Source organism: Hemitrygon akajei, chromosome 8 (genome assembly GCF_048418815.1).
Source record: "Hemitrygon akajei chromosome 8, sHemAka1.3, whole genome shotgun sequence".
Classification (NCBI taxonomy): domain Eukaryota; kingdom Metazoa; phylum Chordata; class Chondrichthyes; order Myliobatiformes; family Dasyatidae; genus Hemitrygon; species Hemitrygon akajei.
The window spans coordinates 52,900,420-52,921,250 of NC_133131.1; the positions used below are offsets into that span (position 1 = coordinate 52,900,420).

A 20,831-nucleotide genomic window follows, 5' to 3' on the forward strand; every position below is an offset into this window, starting at 1 on the left:
CAGTTGTAGTGTCATACAGCATGATAAAGGCCCTTCAGCCCAGCTAACCCAGATTACTGCCCAAGATGGTCCCACTGCTTGCGTCTGACCCATACTTCTTTATCTGAACTTTTCCTATCCAAGCACCTGTTCAGGTACCTTATAAATGTTGTTAATATACCCACCCGAGCACTTCCTCTGGGAAGTCATTCCAAATACAATACAGAGTGCAGTAGTTGCCTCTCAGTTTATTATTAAACCTCACCCTAAATCCAAGTCCTCCAGGTTTGAAACCTCAACTCTGGAAAACAGACTGCACATTCACTCTTCCTATGCCCTTCAATTTTGTACACCTCCAAGATCACCCCTCATTCCTCTATGCTCCAAAGAAACAAGTTCCAAACTGCTCAGTTTCTCTCCATAACTCAGTGCTTTGAGTCCCAACAAACACCCCTGTAAATCTCTGCACTCTTTCTACCTTTCAGGCAGGTTTCTCCTTCCTTCATTATTGCACAGGAAGAGCAGTGAGAATGGTATACAGGGCAGTGGTGTGCCCCTCTGTTGATTTCTACAGCTGAAAATGTAACTGGCTGCAGCTCATTGCAGTCTGCAGTAGGGAACTGGAGCTGGATGATGATCATTTGGAAGAATGAGGGGTTGATTGACTGAAACTAAAGGGAGGCAGTGACAAGCAAGTTGCTAGCAGGCATATAGTTGAGTGACTGTCAGGAGAGGAAAAGGGATTATCAAATAGTGCAGAGTGCCCTTGTGGCTGTTAGCTTCAATAACAAGAATACCACCTTGGATACTATCAGGGATGAGGGAAACATACTAGTGGAAAGCCACAGTGACCAGGGCTCTAACATAGTCTGGCTCTGTGGCTCAGCAAGGAAGGGGTGCAGGAGAAGAGAGTGGCAAATGAAAGGATTCAATTGTCTGGGGAACACACAGGAGACATAGGAGAGTCTGTGGAAATGAGACATCCAGACTGTATGTTACCTCCTAGATACCAGGGTCAGGGACATTTCAGATCAAGTCCAGACCATTCTTAAGGGAGAGGTTGAGCAGCCAGAAGTCATTATAGATATTGGTATGAATGACATAACTAGGAAAGGGATGAAGCCTTGAAAAGTGAATAGAGAGAGCTAACTAAGATGGAAGTAAAATTCAGGAGTAGTTTCCGGAATGCTGCCTGTGTCACACGGCAGTGTGGGTAGGAATAGGATATCACAAATGAACATGTGGCAAGATGATGCAGGAGGCAGGATTTCAGAAAGTTAGATCATTGGGATCTGCAGGTATGACCCATGCAATAGGGACAAGTTACACCCAAACTTATCAGGAATAAGGGTTAGGAACTTGAGTACAGACCAGTACATGGAAATAGACATTGTGACCATTACAGAGACTTTGCTTTCACATGAGCAGGAACGGTTGCTGGATGCTCTGGGGTTTAAAGAAAGCTGCAGAAAGGGAGGACACCATAGAAGGATCACCTACTGAGAGTGGGTGCAAGTCAGAAATAGGAATGACACAATCGCTCCACTGGGACTATTCTGTAGACATCACAATAGCAAGAGACACACAGAGGAACAGAATGGGTGGCAGAACTGGGAAATATGACAAGAGGAATTGAGTATAGGAGTAAAGAGATCCTTCTGCAGCTGTACAGGGCCCTGGTGAGACACCATCTGGAGTATTGTGTGCAGCTTTGGTCTCCAAATTTGAGGAAGGACATTTTTGCTATTGAGGGAGTGCAGCGTAGGTTCACAAGGTTAATTCCCAGAATGGCGGGACTGTCATATGTTGAAAGATTGGAGCAACTGGGCTTGTATACACTGGAATTTAGAAGGATGAGAGGGGATCTGATTGAAACATATAAGATTATTAAGGGATTGGACACACTGGAGGCAGGAAGCATGTTCCCGCTGATGGGTGAGTCTAGAACTAGAGGCCACAGTTTAAGAATAAGGGGTAGGCCATTTAGAACAGAGATGCGGAAAAACTTTTTCACCCAGAGAGTGGTGGATATGTGGAATGCTCTGCCCCAGAAGACAGTGGAGGCCAAGACTCTGGATACATTTAAGAGAGTTAGATAGAGCTCTCACAGATAGCGGGGTCAAGGGATATGGGGAGAGGGCAGGAATGGGGTACTGGTTGTGTATGATCAGCCATGATCACAGTGAATGGCGGTGCTGGCTAGAAGGGCCAAATGGCCTACTCCTGCACCTACTGTCTATTGTCTATATCAGTGACTTCAACTTCAACTTCTCCAACATTAATTGGTACCTCCTCAGTACAAGGTTCAAGTGGGACAGAGATTGTTAGGTGTGCCCAGAAATGATTCCTGATGGAGACAGGAGAAGCCATATTGGATCGAGTAATAGGAAATGAGTCTTGTCAGGTGACCGATCATGTGGGTATTTGGGGACAGTGATCACAACTCCATGATCTTTACCATAGCCTTGGACAGGAATAAGAGTAGTGAGTATGAAAAAGTGTTTAATTGACGGAGAGGGATATATGGCACGATTAGGCAGAAACTTGGGCAACCATGATTGACGAAGGAAGTTAAAAACAAAACAGTGGGCACATAACATAGCAAGAAAGTAGTGGAAAGTCAGAAGATTGGGAAGCTTTTATAGATTGATAGAAGGTAGCTAAAAAGTCACCAGGAGTAACATAAAGGCCATAAAAGCCAGTAAGACAACACAAACATTTTTTTCAGATATACAAGGAGTAGAAGAGGCAAGAGTGAATACTACACTGTAGGAAAAAGATGCTGGAGAGGTAGTAATGGGGACAAAGAAATGACAGACAAATTAAATAAGTATTTTGTGTCAGTCTTCACTGTAAAAGCACAGTATGCCAGAGTTTGAGAGCGTTGGGTTAAAAAGTGAGTGTAGTTGCTATTACTAAGGAGAAGATGCTTGGAAAGCTGAAAGTTCTGAAGGTGGACAAGTCACCTGGGCTTGGTGGAATATACCCCAAGGTTCTGAAATAGATTGTGCAGACATTAGTAATGATCTATCAAGAATCACTAGATTCTGGAATGGTTCCAGAGGACTAGAAAATTGCAAATCTAACTCCATTTTTTAAGAAGGGAGGAAAGCAGAAGAAAGTAAATCATAGGCCAGTTAGCTTCAGTGGTTGGAAACTACTGGGAGTCCATTATTAAAGGTGAGGTTTTAGGGTATTTGGAGACACATGATAACGTACTTCAAAGTCAGCGTGGTTTTTTTCAGGGGAAATCTTACCTGATAAATCTGAATTCTTTGGGGAAATAGCAGGCAGGATAGACAAAGGAGAGTCTGTGGATGTTGCTTACTTGGATTTTTCGAAGGCTTTTGACAAGGTGCCGCACATGAGACTGCTTAACAAGATAAGAGACCGTGTATTACAGGAATGATACTAGGATGGATAGAAGATTGGCTGACTGGCAGGAGGCAAAGATTGGGAATAAAGAGGGAGGCCTTTTCAGGTTGGCTACCAGTGTTGGTGATGTCCTCTAGGGTTCAGTATTGGAACCACATCTTTTCATGTTATATATCAATGATTTGAATGTCAGAATTGATGGCCTTGTGGCCATGTTCCAGCATCTGCAGATTTCTCGTTTCTTCCTAGCCCACATAATTTTGACTTTAATCATGCAATTCAAACACCATTGCTCTTGCTCATCATCCTTGCCTCAACACACCTGAGACAGGCAACTTTCAGTCCTTTGTCCAAGTGGCCATTCATTAACCATATTACAGGAAAGAGCTTGAAAATTATACCCAATACTTACAGTAATTGTCTTATGATGCATTCATATGTATCCATAATGCAAATCATTGCAGCTCCTAGAGAGAGATCTGAAATGATCCAGAATCCTTTGATTGGTGCAGGCTGACTATATGAATTTGTAAAAGAAAAAACAAGACGGTAAAAGCAAAGCCTTTGCTAATTTCTTTCTAAATAAAATACTATCTTCTTTAGGTACTGGTGTTCCTGCTTCTTCCTCCTCTCTACCATTCCTGTAGCAATTGTACCCTGAAACTCTGAGCTGCCAATTCTGCCCACCTCAACTATGATTACATGACCTCAATGGCTACAATATCTTAGTTTCATAATAATCCATACCTGACATCATGGTGTTGGCCAGGAAGAACTACAGTCTACAAATCAGCAAATTCAAATGAATCAAGGACAGTGCAAGCAGACAGACCAATTGCCTTTGTTCTTGCCATGAGGAAGATGATGGAGTTGCTTGGCTTAATGTTTTAAAGCTGACATAATGATGCTCCAGGTAATCTGCTGGACTAGAGATCAGTTCCAAATAAGAAGTTATTTGTGAGGTGTTTTCTGGTTGAATATACCATGCAGGTTTGTGAATGTTGGGGTCTGTATTTGTCATGTGTAATCTAAGCTGGTTGCTGATTAAGAACATAAATTAACGATTATCACTTGCTGAAGAGGGTAATAAATGGATACCAGCTTGAAGCAGAACCAATAAAGGTGTTAAAAGTCAATCAGGTGACCTAAAGTTAATGATACTGGAATACAATATTTGAATTGATAGGAATGGATATAAAAGTGGATGCTTCATGTGCGCTGGCAGCAGTAACTTCGAAGAATGACCATCGCAGATACAAAAGTGAGCGACCCTGTGTGGAACACGTGAAGAGTGAATTGGCACGAGGAATGCCTACCCAGGTGTTACCTTTTCTATTCTTTTGACTATTCAGTAGAGTCAGGGAAACTTAGTGGGTGTACAAACAAGTAGTGTATGGCTTCACGTACTCGTTAGTTTAGACATTAAAGGTACTTGTCAATAATTACAGATTCTCTCAGTGCCTCCCTCATCATTATTACAAGGGTGATTCTTGTAACAATGCGTTATACTGTGTCTACCTTGCATTAAATATATGCAGTTTAGCTAATCAGATCTTCCCCACTTGCCGTTTTGCTTACTGGGCTAGTTCACTTTAAATTATAAATTTGCTTCAACTTTAATCTTCCACAGTACAACTTCAGATTTAGAAGATTAGATCCTATCCCCTGCCAGGCTAATAAACCAGAGGATAACAAACAAAACTGGGTTTCTCAAAGTGTTCGGTGTTCAGAACAAAGCAGCAATACCTGCATGGCAGTGGCTTGGTGCACAGAATATGTTCCACTATGCATTTCTGCTCTGCTGCCAATTCCTGGAGGCAAGTTTTATCTTGTTCTTCTATTAAAGGAAAATCATGAATTATCATTATCAAAATAGCAATCACACATGCGCACTCCTTAAAATATACAAATAGCTATAGTGAAACCCCATTAAGTTGTACTACTGATGGTACAGACCAACAGATTTTCTGGACTACCTGATGTTGTTCCAATTAATACCTCAACATAGTTTATTTATTTTTTTTAAATGTTACATAGTAGAGCTTGTATTATAAATTCAAGTGGGCCCTGCGTATTTAGGAATTGGAGCCCTGGTGAGTCAGATGCTGGAACATTGAGATTGTTAAGCAATGTAAAAGAAAAACAGACCAGGTAGATCCTTTGAGGATATTAAGTATTTGAGCAGAAAGGAAACTAATCATCAACAGTTCTCCACCTACAAGCTGTTGCATCATTGATACCATCTGCTCTTTTACACAGAATAAAGACCATCTAGCCCATCTTGTCTGTGCTGGTGCTTATCCATCCCATCAACAACAATTTTAATCCCGTTTTTCTTCTTTTCCATGTTCTCCTTGACTTGAAAGCTCTTTCCTAACTTTCCTGGTGGGTATTTCCTTTCCGTTCCTCTCCATGAACAAGCAGGAAAAGTGAATTAGCAAAATTTTAAAATCCTACTTTAACAACATAAATGAACCAAAAGGAATCCATTCCTTCTCATACAATATTACATGTCACAAAGATTAAAACAAACAGATTGATCACACTATTTTGTCTTTAAAATCAATAGTGATTGCAAGACAACCTTTTGATTGTTAAACGTTGAAATGACAGACTTACCCGTAAGGAGAAATTGCTCCAGTTTATTGACCCACGTTAGCCCAATGCTGTGGACACCAGCAATGTGTGTGCAATGATAACGCGTAGGACATAGTGAATCTACAACGAGAATATTATACCAATGAAAAAAAATTATACCACTTGGAGACTACACTTAAATGGCACAAATTGAAACTGTATGACAAGGAAAAGCTAATCAGTATCATCCTTACGCACATAGGGTAGAACAGATATTTAGTTGCCATAACAAGACATCAGTTTAATTGTGTGCAGCATTACTTCAGCTACATTTAGTGTCAAGCATGCGAACTATTATTCATACAAAATACATATGAAATACAAAGAAATATAGTTCACCTTTGTGTAATGTGATTGGACAGGAGAAATCTGATTGTAGCTGCTCATCATCATCCCCTGTTGCCAGCTTCAGGGTCAATTCCAATTCCAGACATTCAAATACGTATAGTGAAGGGATAGGCTCACACCTCAGGTCCCACGATTCATTAGTCTAGAGGCAACATGGAAAACGCAACCCGACAATTTCCTAACGTTATTCAAAACTATATAATTCAACCTACAGAATCAAAATTTTACAATTCTTAATGAAAGCATTCCTTGAATCAGCATACAATAAAAAAATTTCAGAAATCGAAGCCAAAAGTTGATACAATTGTCCTGTCAGCCTGAATGGGAGATGCTGAGGATTCACTCCACACAGGCCTGCTCCGATCCTCATCTTACCCAATTACTATACCATCCAATTCCTTGCCTCATGAGTCTTAGTTAACAGTTAAATGCATCTATTTGACTTACGAGCTCCAGGCTGACTTCTGTTTCTATCACCTCCGTAGGTATTTCAAAAAGCAAATGGATAGCATTTGTAGTGGAAAAACTTGCAGAACATTCTAACTACTCACAAGGACTTCGGAATTTCCTACATTTATAAATACAAGGTAGTTATTTATGACATCCACTTCTGGTCACTCAACATTAGAATAGACCTGGTGAGACACTTTCAGGTCAAACATTATTTTTTTTCCCCCAAATGAGAGAACAACTTCAACCCTTCCTTGTGACTGCAACTTGGCCACTCTTCTAACAAGGATAATACTTTCTGTACTACTTCAGTTTTCCAATATCATGTTTAATAATATGGAGAGAAAAACCATCCATGTATTTGGCCCAGATAAGTTAAGCATAACAGGTCTACTTTATCAAACGATGCCTCCGGAAATAAACCTCAGCCCTTTTGAAGTCTGATGACCACTGGCAACTCAAATCACTAATTAAAGTGACCACTGATCTGTACTCTAGATGCTGATGCACCATTGCAAAAGAACAATATTAAAGATTTATTTACCAAAATCCATCACTTCACAATGCTACGAACATTTGTCAATTAAATATATACTCTGCATGTTAATCTTTGTAATTATTCCTTCTGCTGGTTATCCCATCAAGTTGTAGTTTGCTTTGGTTGTTTTACATCCTGTATTGAACAAAGTGGCCACTGAGTATGTTTGTGGTCTTCCGTTGCTGTAGCCCATCCAATTCAAGGTTTGATGTGTTGTTCAGAAGTGCTCTTCTAAACACCACTGTCGTAATGTGTGTTTGTGTTACTGTCGACTCCCTGTCACCTTGAACCAGTCTGGCCATTCTCCTCTGACATCACTCACTAACAATGCACTTCTGCCCACAGAGCTGCTGCTCACTGGATTTTTTTTTGTTATTTGCCCATTCTCTGTAAACTCTAGAGACTACTGTATGTGAAAATCCTAGGAGATCAGCAGTTTCTGAGATCCAATCCATCCCATCTGGCACCAACAATCATTCCATTGTCAAAGTTACTTCCATCATATTTCTTCCCCATTCTGATGTTTGGTCTGAATAACAACTGAACCTCTTGACCGCATCTGCAGGCTTTTATGCATTGGGTTGCCACCAGACAATTGGCTGATAAGATCTCTGCATTAAAGATCAGAAGTACAGGTGTACCTAATAAAGTGGCCGCAGAGTGCATCTTACATTCAAAGCCTAGCTCTGCCATAAGAAAGGTCAACTCCAATAATATTCTACTTGTAGCAGTAACATTATCAACTTAAAACTTCACTTTAATAGGCTAATTGGAGAGCGAAGACACTGTGGGTGGATGGGGCAAGGTGAAAAACATGAAAGAAAAACATCGCCAATCTTACCATCTGATCCTCCTCTTCATCCCCCTCAAGCACAACGCAGTGATACAGCATGCCAGACTGAGTAGCAATGACCAGAATGTTGGGGACACTGGGTAGGCAGAGTATTGCACAAGCATCATATCCATAATTATCCTCAGCAGCTGGGTGCATGGGCAGCGGACCCAGCAATTTTCCAATAAGACCAGTGCTAGAAGGTTGGAAATAACATGACAAAACAGATTTACAGATACGATTAACTTCTCCTGCTGATAATAGCTAATTGTGAAGATTAAGAGTGCCAATTTCATTGTGTAGTAATATACTTAGCTCTAACACAACAGTCATTGAGAGAACATTGATGTGAGTTCTGCATCATTTAGCTTGGAGCAGGGGTTCCCAACCTTTTTATGCCATGGACAAATGGCCATTAAACAAGGGGTCCACAGACCCCAGGTTGGGAATTCCTTGCCTAGAGGTAGAATGGGAGACTTCCCTCATTGACCTGAATGGAAGGGAACATTTGGGATGGAACTTTGCTAAAAGTATTTGTATATTCAGATTTCTAAAAGTATCAAAGAGAACATCTTAGCACAAACACCCGGAGCCAAGTATTCTTTAGAGGGTTCATAATGAAGCTGCGCAGCTCCTCATACATCATCTCTATTTGCTTTTTGATAGGTAGTGCTAGTTCAAAATATATTTCATTTACTTCCCTAAGTCCTTAGACACACAGGATCGTATACTTCTCTGCAAGTTTACGTCAACAAAATCACATCAAGCTTGCTTTCTTTTTTTAAAAAAAAACTATACAGAGTAGTAGGTGCGTGAACACAATGCCATGGGTGGTGATAGAGGCAGATACATTAGGGACATACATTCCCAACCTCCCAATAAGACATTCAAACTCTGCTCAATTGTAATGCAAGCATCATTTGCCTTTGGTCATTCCCATCCCTTTGACCAAGGTCAAATCCCAACCTGACTGTTCTGCCACTTCAGACAGATGAGATACTAAGTTATCCAGAACCTATCCTGCTGTCAATGGAGAGAAAATTACGGGCTTGACTTTTGAATTCTTCACCATGAGAATGTCAGGAGGAATTTGTGCTTTCTACACGTTAAAATACATCCGCTCGTAGCATCACATAAGTGTATCTAAGTGTATCAATGTACCATTCAGAGATCTTTCCAACACCCCACACTGCCCCTATTGTCCCAAATTTTTTAATGTCGAGAACTAACAAGCATATAAGAAACCAAAAGCACCTCCTGGTCGGAATTGACCATACATGTGATCCTCCCTTTGCATCCCCAGAGAAGGGGCAATATGGCAATTTTCTGTAATGCAAAGCTGCATTGCTTGCACCAAGAACATATAGCACAGTACAGGCCCCGAGGGCCATGATGTTGTGCCGACTTTTTAAAACTACTCTCAGATCATTTTATCCCTCCTCTCCCACATAGCTCTAATATTTTTCAACCACATGTGCCATGGTAGTGTAGCATAATCATAGCTCAGGGCACTGGAGTTCAGAGTTCAATTCTGCCACTGCCTGTAAGGAGTTTGTACGGTTTTCACGTGACCACGTGGTTTTTCTGGAAGGTCCCGTTTCCCCTCTCAGCCCAAAGATATACCAGATAGTAGGTTAATTGGTCAATGTAAACTCTCCTGTCATCAGGCTAGGGTTAAATAGATGATTTGCTGGGCAGCACTACTCTTTGAGCTGAAAGGGCCTTTTCTGTGCTTTCTAAATAAAGAAAAAAAATTAAAAACATCTGAATGAGTCTCTTAAGTGCCCCTGACATACCTGCCACTAGCACTACTTGTGGCAGTGCATTCCACACACATAACACTTAAAAAAAAACAGACACTCCCCAATACTTTCCACCAATCACCTCAAAATTATGCCCTTTTCTATTAGCCATTTCTAACCTCTGAGTCTCTGGCTATCTACTTGATCCATTCCTCTTATCTTGTACACCTCTCACCCTCCTTCATTCCAAGGAGAAAAGCCTCTCCACATAAAATACACTTTAATCCAGGCAGTATTCTGGTAAACCTCCTCTGCACCCTCTCTAAAACTTCCATATCCTTCCTACCATGAGGCAACCACAAATGAACACAATATTCCAAATATGGTCCAACAAGAGTTTTATAACACTACAACATTTCATAGAAACATAGAAAATAGGTGCAGGAGTAGGCCATTCAGCCCTTCGAGCCTGCACTGCCATTCAGTATGATCATGGCTGATCATCCAACTCAGAACCTTGTACCTGCTTTCTCTCCATACCCCCGATCCCTTTAGCCACAAGGGCCTCACGTTGCTTGAACTCAGTTCTGACTAATGAAAGGCAATACACCATATGCCTTCTTAATCACCCTTATCAACTTGCCTGACAACTTTGAGAGATCTATCGACCCCCAGATCCCTCTGTTCCTCCATACTGCTAAGAATCCTGCCATTAACTATTCCGCCTTGAAGTATGACCTTCCAAAGTGTATCACTTCACACTTCTCTGGATTAAACTCCATCTGCCACTTCTCAGTCAATCACTGTATCCTATCATTGAAACCACTGACAACTTTCTACACTATCCACAACATCCCCAATCTTCATGTCAACTGCAAATTTACTAACCAACCCTTTCATTTCCTTATCCAAGTCACTTACATAAAAAAAGAGCAGGGGTCCCAGAACAGATCCTTGTAGAACACCACTGGTCACCAAGCTCCAGGCAGAATACACTCCATCCACAACCACCCTCTGCTTCCTATGGGTAAGGCAATTCCGAATCCACATAGCCAATTCTGGATCCCATGTCTCCTGACTTTCTGAATGAACCTTGCATGGCGAAAACTTGTAAAACAACTTACTAAAATCCTTATCACCACATCCACTGCTCTATCTTCATCAATTGGTTTTGTCACTTCCTCAAAGAATTTAATCAGTCTTGTGATGCACGGCCTGCCCCTCACTAACCCTGATCATCCCACCACTACTTAAATTCTGAGAACACAGATTTTATTCCATAGCTCAAATAACCGAGAAATGACTACAAGATTTTATTTCTGTAACCAAACAGCAATAACAAAGGCTTTGTTAGGATCTTTAAAACAAGTTATCTAACAATCGCTTGAAACATCTACGTATTTAACTCTTTTGCACATTCTCTAAGCTGCACCCTTCTCAACTTATATCTAGACCAGTGTTATAGACAGTGATTACCTTTTCTGAGTAAGATTGCAGTATATTAAGAAGGTTTCTCCATTTTCATACAGGATATAGAGTGGATGAACCAAGACCTCTTTGGAACGATGCCTGGGTGCATTCATCAAAGGTCCAAAGTCGAATGCAACTGCAATCTCACCCAGTGTTGCAGCATATGACCTACTGTGGAAAGCAAAACACAAGCAACAGTAACAAGCTGAGCTGGGCACATTCTACAAACAGTAGAAAGCTGAAGTGCAATAACTATGGCCATATTAACAAAGCTGATCATAAGGCTCAATGTAAATTCTGATTCGTATCATAGACAAACCATTGTCAATCAAGAACAAATTATATAAACACTGTGGCTACAGTAGGTCAGCTCTTTTTGACATATAAACCCTTTTAGCACCCAAAGGCACAAAATAGGAAAATGGCCACACCAGGTTTTAATCTTATTCTCAAGCAGGTCGTAAATACAGTGGTCTACAAAGTGGATTAGTGCCGTATTCAGGGGCAATCAGGAATGAATAAAACATTTCTGATCCCTATTGCCAAGAAAACTCTCCTTCAAACTCAATCATAGGTCAGATACAACTCCCATAGACTTTTACCTTGTAGTTGGTACAATACTTTCTTCTTCACTCTGAGTAAGGCAGAACATCTTGACGGGTGTCTGAGGTTGCTTTAAGTCATAAAACCTGTGATGAGAAAACATTGACTGCAGATAGCAGATGAACTTTCATTGGCTGCTCTCTTAACATTGGCTAGTATAATGACGTAATTAATATACAAAGAGAATGCTGGAAAGATTTAGTATCTGCACCAGGACGGGTCATTGGCCCGAAGCACTGTTGTTGTTTCTCTCTTCAGAGAAGCTATCTGATCCAAGTATTTCCAGCATTGTTTTAATTTCAGATTTTCAGATCTGCATTTAGTTTTTGCTTTCCAATGATGTTATAGTTCAGCAGTATTCCAGTTTAAGATCCAACATCAATATTAAATGATGACAGTTCCATGCAAACAAATCCTTTCCCTACCTAAATAATGTAGATATTCCATCCTCATCTAGAGTCTAGATCAATTCCACATTAAATGAAAAATTCAATTCTGCCCCTCCAAAAGCAATTATAAACACAAAAGACCCTAATAGTGACAGACACCTCCCAATCTGTACTGGATTTGCGAATTCTGCCATTTCAAAATGGCCTGATGGAAGGAGAAACATAACATAGCAGAATTACATGAAAATTTCATTGGTTAATAAAAAATAAGATGGTTCATTAAAGGGTTTAAGTTTAAATAGTTTTGACTTTGTGAATTGACAGTGAGCTGGCTATGTGTTAAAACACAGTAGCCACTTTATTAGTTACACCCTCTCAGTCTTCTGTTGCTGTAGCCATCCATTTCAAAGTTTAGCAGTCATGAATTCAAAAATACTCTTTTGCACACCACTATTGTAACGCGTGTTACTGTCGCCATCCTGCCAAAACCAGACTGGCGATTCTTCTCTGACCTCTCTCATTAACAAAACGTTTTCACCCACAGAACTGTTACTCACTGGATGCATTGAGTTTTTCTGCACCATTTTCTGTAAACTCTGGAGACAGTTGTGCATGAAAATCTCAGGAGATCAGAGATAGTCAAACCACCCCATCTGGCACTAATAATGATTCCATGCTCAAACTTGTTTAAATCACCTTTTGTCCTCTGATGTTTGGTTTGAACAATAACCTCGTGACCATGTCTGCATGCTTTTATGTATTAAGTTGCTGCCACATGATTGGCTAATTAGATATTTGCATTAACAAGCAGGTGCACTTAATAAAGTGGCCACTGAGTACGTTGGTAGCCTAGCAACAAAGCATTAAAGTGTGGAAATACCATTTTCAGATCAATTAGCTTGTTTTTAGTGATATACACATAACATGCATTACCTCACAGAATTATCAGAGGTTAATACAGCAACGTGAGGCTCCTCAGTTTCACTGGGGTACCATGCAGCATGTCTTACTGTCAGTGATGTTGAACTCGTAAAGAATCTTTCTGCTATTGGAACTGTCCTGTGAATTCAAAAGAATTAGCAGTCAGAGTATTTTCTTATTGTAACTAAAATTAAACAATAAAATTCTCATTTTAAGTTAGTGCACTTTTATCAACACAGTGAATTCAACTCACAACTATAGGCACATTGGAAACAAAAAGAAATTATGAATTTTTCATTTCTAGCATCTTTCATTTGGAATTTCAGATAAGATTCTTCCTTTACTTTTATTTAGAAATACAGCACGGTAACAGGCCCTTCTAGCCCACTGAGCCAGTGCCACCCAATTACACCCATGTGACTGCTTCACCTACTAACTGGCAGGTCTTTGGAATGTGGGAGGAAACTGCAGCGGCTGAGAAAACCCATGCAGCCATGGTGAGAAGTTACAGTCTATACTAATCATTCCCACCTTGTCCCTTCAACACTATTTCACCTTGCATTATTATCCCTTGTCATTCAATATAGAATGTTGAATGTTCTTCAGCCCACAGTCCTGCAGCTCTCTGTATGACAATCATCCACAAAATGATTGCCAAATGACTGATGGTTACGTATTAATAATTCAGGGCCACTTGTTACTCTGAAAGGCACTACCTTTGGCATACGAGGGCATGTCTGCACATGCTTTGAGAGTTTTCTAGACTCGGGTGTATTTAAACCTGGGTGGAAAAGCACTTCAACACACTTAATGAATTACGAATAGCTTCTTTTCCTCCACCATCAAATTTCTGAATAGTCAATGAACTCGTGAACATTATGAAAAAGGATCTAGAGCTTTTCAGGCATATGTGACGATTAAATTCTTCTCAGGCTTCAGCCAGGTACGGTATCCATTATAACCGATGTTTTGATGACAACGGACTGGTGCAGAGCCAACAACCTGTCTCTGAAAGTGAACAAAACAAAACAGATGGTTGTTGACTTCAGGAGGGCACGGAGCAACCACTCCCCGCTGAACATTGACGGCTCCTCGGTAGAGATCGTAAAGAGCACCAAATTTCTTGGTGTTCACCTGGCGGAGAATCTCACCTGGTCCCTCAACACCAGCTCCATAGCAAAGAAAGCCCAGCAGCGTCTCTACTTTCTGCGAAGGCTGAGGAAAGTCCATCTCCCACCACCCCCACATCCTCACCACATTCTACAGGGGTTGTATTGAGAGCATCCTGAGCAGCTGCATCATGCCTGGTTCAGAAATTGCACCATCTCGTATCGCGAGACCCTGAAGCGGATAGTGAGGTCAGCTGAGAAGATCATCGGGGTCTCTCTTCCCGCCATTACAGACATTTACACCACACGCTGCACCCACAAAGCTAACAGTATTATGAAGGACCCCATGCACCCCTCATAGAAACTCTTCTCCCTCCTACCATCTGGGAAAAGGCTCTGAAGCATTCGGGCTCTCACGACCAGACTATGTAACAGTTTCTTCCCCCAAGCTATCAGACTCCTCAATACCTAGGGCCTGGACTGACACCTTATTGCCCTATTGGTTTGTTTATTATTTATTATAATGCCTGCACTGTTTTGTGCACTTTATGCAGTCCTGGGTAGTCTGTAGTCTAGTGTAGCTTTCTCCGTGTTGTTTTTTTACGTAGTTCAGTCTAGTTTTTGTACTGTGTCATGTAACACCATGGTCCTGAAAAGACGTTGTCTCATTTTTACTATGTACTGTACCAGCAGTTATGGTCAAAATGACAATAAAAAGTCATTTCCACCATCTTCATCATCCCTAGCGAGGCGGTTAGCTCAATGCTACACAGTACCAGTAATCTGGGCTCAATTCCTGCCATTACCTGTAAGGAGTACGTACATTCCCCTCGTGACCATGTGGGTCTCCTCTCATAGACCAAAGACATACTGGTTGGTAGGTTAATTGGTCATTGTAAATTATCAAACGATTACACTGGGATTAAATCTGGGGATTGCTGAAGGGGCATTACCAGAAGAGCCTATTCTGCCCTGTATCTCAACAAATAAAACAGATTTCACATCAAATAAGTCAGTGATAATATACCAAATTCAATATTGCTTATAACACATGAAAACATCCTGACGCTCAGCCATGTCTTTCTAGGAATTTTGTAAACTAGTGTAGTGATTGTGCTTGGTTGGATTCTGTTGAGTTTCAGTTTTGCACCATTGTAAACGTAACATTCTTCCTGCCAGCAGTGTTTTATTTTGCACTATTACGTGGTTAATTCATGGGCCATAAAGCACACGAATTTCCTCTAATTCACAACAGCGACACACTGAAACCTTCAACTGAGACACTACTGATGCTGCAAGAATCTTGAATGCATTTAGATTTCAGGCCATTTTAATGATTAACAACTTTTAAGTTCGATTTTAAAATCACAGCTAAGTTTAACACTGAAATTTAAGTCTGTAGAACAGTGAACTTAGGACAGTATGCCGAACTTTTAGGACAGTCTATATTTTGAGCTTTTTAAAATATTGTTTTTCCGGAACAGAAAACAGACCCCATTTGTATACAAATAAAACCATTTTAGGACTTGCAATTAAAGGTGTGATTGTAAAATTAAAAATCTCACTTGTGTATAAACAAAGAAATGGTTAAGCAAAATAACTGCATGCCAGTGAGCATTACATCATTGACTGTAGTTACTGGAGAGGACTTGTACAGGTGTCCCCTGCTTACGAAAGTTCGCTTTACGCCACTTCGCTTTTACAAAAGACCTACATTAGTACCTGCTTTCACTAACCAAAAGAAATCTGAAGAAGATTTTCGCTTTTATGAAAAAAGGCACCTGCTTCAAACTTGTGTTTACCCTGAGAAAGACTACCATGACCATGAAGCCTTGCGCGGGCAGGTGTGTGTAAATGCGTGTATGTGCCGATTTTTTTTTTTACAAATCGGTTTTTGGCTAAATCTTCCCGATTCTGGTAAGTGAAACTACACTGGACATGGATTATTTCTACTTTATATGGGATGTGTATTTATCGTATCATTCCTGCTTTAACTATATGTTGGTGCTATTTGGAATGATTTGGTAGGTTATTTTTTGGGTCTGGGAACACTCAAAAATTTTTCCCATATAAATTAATGGTAATTGCTTCTTCGCTTTACTCCACTTCGGCTTACGAAAGGTTTCATAGGAACGCTCTACTTTCGGATAGCGGGGGAAACCTGCATATATTTGGAAAGGTAGGGGCAGATCAGGAATAGCCATGAACAGGCTTTGTGTAGGGGAAAGATGGTCACACTAGTTTAAGAGTTTTGTGGAATTATCTAAATGATTGGAGTCAGAGTCAGGATCATACAGCACAGAAAAAGACCCTTCAGTCCATCTAGTCCATGCTGCCCAAGACACCCATTTAAACTAGTCTCATTTGCTTAAATTAGGCCTGTATCCCTCTAAACCTTTCACATCCATGTACTGACCCAGTGCTTTTTAAATGCTGTTAATGTACCAGCTTCCTCTGGCAGCTCATTCCAAATATGTACCACACACTTGGTGATAAAGCTATCTCTCACTTTCATACTAAATCTTTCCCCTCCCACCTTTAACCTAGGCCCTCTAGTTTGATTCTCTAACCCTGGAGAATCCTACTCTCTATGCCCCCGAGACATTTCATTCCTCAGTCAGATTCATTTATTTACCACATACGTAAAATAGTCTAACGTGTTGTTCATGTTAAAACCAAAGATGGCTGGGCTCAGCCTGTAAGTGTCTCCACACGTTCCAGCACCAACAAAGCATGCCCACAATGTTCAGCAGAAAAAACATAATAGCAAAACAAGCCCTTTTCTCCCTCCCATCCACACAATATGGACAGGCAGCCTCTGGTACTACAACCTCCAGTCCCTGGCCCAGACCAGCAGACAGCAGGCCACTGACTTCCAGATTTTCCAAACCACGGGCTTCAACCATCAGGCCTTTGACCTCCTGGCCTCAACCTCCAGACTTGCAAAGAACTGGACTCTGGGAATCGCCGACCTGGCAGGGGACTGGCTCTTATCTAAAGGCCCGCTGACTTTGGTCATTGACCATGGGAATCATTGATCTTCATCCTCAGCAAATGGCGAACTGGCATCCATCCATTGAGATCCGTGGCCTTCAACCACCAGCTCGTCACCAATTCTTCATTAACAGGCCTTGACCTCAAACTCCCCCTCATCCCCGTCCCTAAACCCGAACCTGATCTCCAACACCCCAAAATCTGAAACACAACCAAATGTGAACCGCAACCTCAACAGACATAGCAGCTCGTCACCAGCTTGACTGGATGGTGTGATGCTCATTCTCCAGTAAATGAAGCCCAACTTGTCCAACCTCTTTCTATAACTCAGTCCCTCAAGTCCCAGCAACGTCCTCAGAAATCTCCCCTGCACACTTCCCAGCTTATTGGCAGGGAGACACAATACTCCAAATGGAGCCTGACCACCTTCCTGTTCCACTTGGAAAGCTCGTCCTGCTCCTGACAGTCAGGTTTCTTCATAAGTTATACAAAAAGTGAGATAAAGAGTAAATCTGTCATATCAGAACAGAACAGTTCTGAGACAAGTGTACTAGTAATGCAATTCACTTAAGAACCAATGGGAAAGAATGAACTGCCAAATTCTGTTTACACTTTAGGACATTCATGCATGAACTGTAGAGATTTTTAAAAATTAAAATCAAATGCTGCAGTGTAATCGTTACAATAATTATTTTCCGTTAATTGGCAGACTCAAGAACTCATAATAACTGAACCTTAATTGCAGCAGATTATCTTAAAAAAAAAATCACAAAAACTACTTACAGACAATTGATAATGGATTTTCCACCCTCAAACTCAGATCTTTTGCCCCATCGTTGCGGCAGCTCCAATACCATCATACCTTTAGTTCCAATAAGCAGCACATGATGCTGTGTTGGACTAAGCAAGACTTCATTCACTTCAAACAAGGGTGGGTTTATGCAGAGTAATGTCTGAAGAACAAAATGAAAAACTAATGCCATTATATAATAAAGCCTGTAGTTACCTTAGAAATACCTTGAGCAGGTCATAATTAAATATCCTGAAGTGAAACGTCAATGTAATACTTCAGCATTAGACCAGACATGGCCTATTTATTGTCAGATGAGGTCTCCAATGGCACAAGATATAGCATAAAAGACAAAAATGAATTAGGAGGACATTTGCCCCACAGAAGCCACTTTAATTGTGGCAGCTTATTTATTGTTGGTCACTACTAAAAGAGCCAGGTTTTACTGATAAGATCCATCTGTGACAAGAAACTGCAGAATTGTGGATGCAGCCCAGCCCATCACCAAAACCAGCCTCCCCTTCTGTGGACCCTATCTATACTTTGCTCTGCCTTAGTAGAGCAGCTAACGTAACCAGAGACTGCACCCACCTCAGACATTCTCTCTTCTTCCCTCTCCCATACAACCAGGCTCAGTAACAGATATTAACCACAGCCTCCTAATACAATAACTCTTGACCTCACAATCTATCTCATCATGGCCTTACACCTTTTTGCCTGCATTTTCTCTTGTAAGTAACTCCTGACGAAGGGTCTCGTCCCAATACATCGACAGTGCTTCTCCCTATAGATGTTGCCTGGCCTGCTGCGTTTCACCAGCATTTTGTGTGTGTTACTTTATTCTGCATGCTGTTACTGCTTAACCTTGAAGTGCCTCAATGCACTGTAGTTTCCTGGCAGCAATCTTGCAATAATAGTCACACTGATTTAACATAACACTGGTTGGCATTCTCAGGCTTTACTTATGGACTCTGCAGGGACTGGTGCAGACAGCCCAGCACATCTGTAGATGTGAACTTCTCACTATTCAGGCTATCACTGCCTGGTATGGGAACTGTACTTCTCTCAATCGTAGGACTCTGCAAAGGGTGGTGTGGACAGCTCAGCACAACTGTAGATATGAACTTATCACTATTCAGAAAATTTACAAAGACTGGTGCGTAAAAATGGCCCAAAAGTTCATTGGGGACCCGAGTCATCCCAACCACAAACTATTCCAGCTGCTACCATTTGGGAAATGGCATAAAAGCCACAACCAAGAAGCTCTGGGACAGCTTTTTCCACCAGGCCGTCAGACTGATTAATTCATGCTGCCACAACTGCATTTCTATGTTATATCAACTATCCTGTCGTACATACTATTTATTATAAATTGCACATTTAGACAGAGATGTAATGTAAAGATTTTTTATACCTCATGTACACAAAGGATGTAAGTAATAAAGTCAATTCAATAGTGACATCAGTATGGATGACAGGCAAAAACATTTTTCTACTGGATCTCAGTACATGCAATAATAATGATCCAATTATTTGGTTTTAAAGTGGAATTATATTGATCAGAGACTCTTCAAGACTTACAAATCCTATGCAACTTTCCTGGCAGCAATCCACTGATAATAATTCCACTGATTAACAAAGCACATGTTGGCTTCTACTTATGAAGGAAGGCAAGTAACAGGACAAAAGTTTTCAGAGAACATGTCCTTGGCTACTAATAATACTACCATACTTTGCACAGGGACAATGTACTTTTAAAATCAAAGATCAACTATATTTCTGCAATTGCAATTGCAACATAAAGAAGTGGGGACATTACACAAAGTGTGCAAATGCTTAAGTAAATCTAAACCATTAAAGACACATGAGCCATACATCAGGAGATTTGGAGGCAATGATTATTCATACTGACAGCATTGTGGCCAAGTTTGCAGATGATACAAAGACAGATGGAGGAACAAGTAGCATTGCAAAGCCAGGGATTTGCAGAAGGGATTGGGTAACGTGTCAATTGGTGTGGGGTTATGCAATCTGTTAGGAATAAAGATGTGCGCTACTTTCTAAATGGGGAGAGAATTTAGAAACTGAAGGTGCAGAAGGACTTGAGAGTTGTGTTCAGGGTTCCCTGAAGTCTAACGTTCACGTTGAGTCAATAGTAATGAGGGCAAAGGCAGCATCAATATCAATTTAGAGGGAACTAGAATATAAAGTACCGCTAACGTTTTATAAGGTGTCGGTCATATTCCATTTGGAATATTGTGAACAATTTCGGGATCCAAAGGAGACTGAGTTTTTTTCGGGGAGGGGAATTTAGTGGGAATGAAAGGAGTGTTTGATGTCTCTGATCCATTCCTTGCCAGAGTTCAGAAGGGTTACCCACTCCCTTTCCACAACTCCCCCCCCCCCGCCGACGCTACCTGGTACGAGACGACCCCGGAATTCAGATTCTTGAGGTTGGTGGTATAAAACAGGCTCTTCGCTCCATCCCAGAAGAAGATGTCGCTATCCAGGCAGAAGATGAGATTCTTGGCGGGTTCGTTGAGGCGCCGGCCGCTCTCCCTCAGTTGCCCCAGCAGCGGGTGTTTCAGCAACTCACCCCACCAACGCTCGCACACATCCACCATCTTTCCTACCCGCCCTCTATACGTCACTGT

The 20,831-nt window shown here is 41.1% G+C and overlaps 1 protein-coding gene across 1 annotated transcript in view; it reads right to left on the reverse strand.

Annotated features, from left to right (window-relative positions):
• Positions 1-20,810, reverse strand: part of nup88 (nucleoporin 88) — a 32,514-nt gene extending 11,704 nt beyond the window's left edge. The window contains exons 1-10 of the mRNA XM_073053863.1: positions 20,595-20,810; positions 18,171-18,340; positions 13,297-13,422; positions 11,974-12,060; positions 11,378-11,542; positions 8,169-8,355; positions 6,331-6,481; positions 5,974-6,072; positions 5,101-5,191; positions 3,767-3,871 (exon numbers count right to left, since the gene is read on the reverse strand). Coding sequence (XP_072909964.1) covers positions 3,767-3,871; positions 5,101-5,191; positions 5,974-6,072; positions 6,331-6,481; positions 8,169-8,355; positions 11,378-11,542; positions 11,974-12,060; positions 13,297-13,422; positions 18,171-18,340; positions 20,595-20,801 — 1,388 coding nt within the window. The 5' untranslated portion in view covers positions 20,802-20,810. The remainder of the gene's footprint in view (positions 1-3,766; positions 3,872-5,100; positions 5,192-5,973; positions 6,073-6,330; positions 6,482-8,168; positions 8,356-11,377; positions 11,543-11,973; positions 12,061-13,296; positions 13,423-18,170; positions 18,341-20,594) is intronic.
• Between the last annotated feature and the right edge of the window lie 21 nt (positions 20,811-20,831).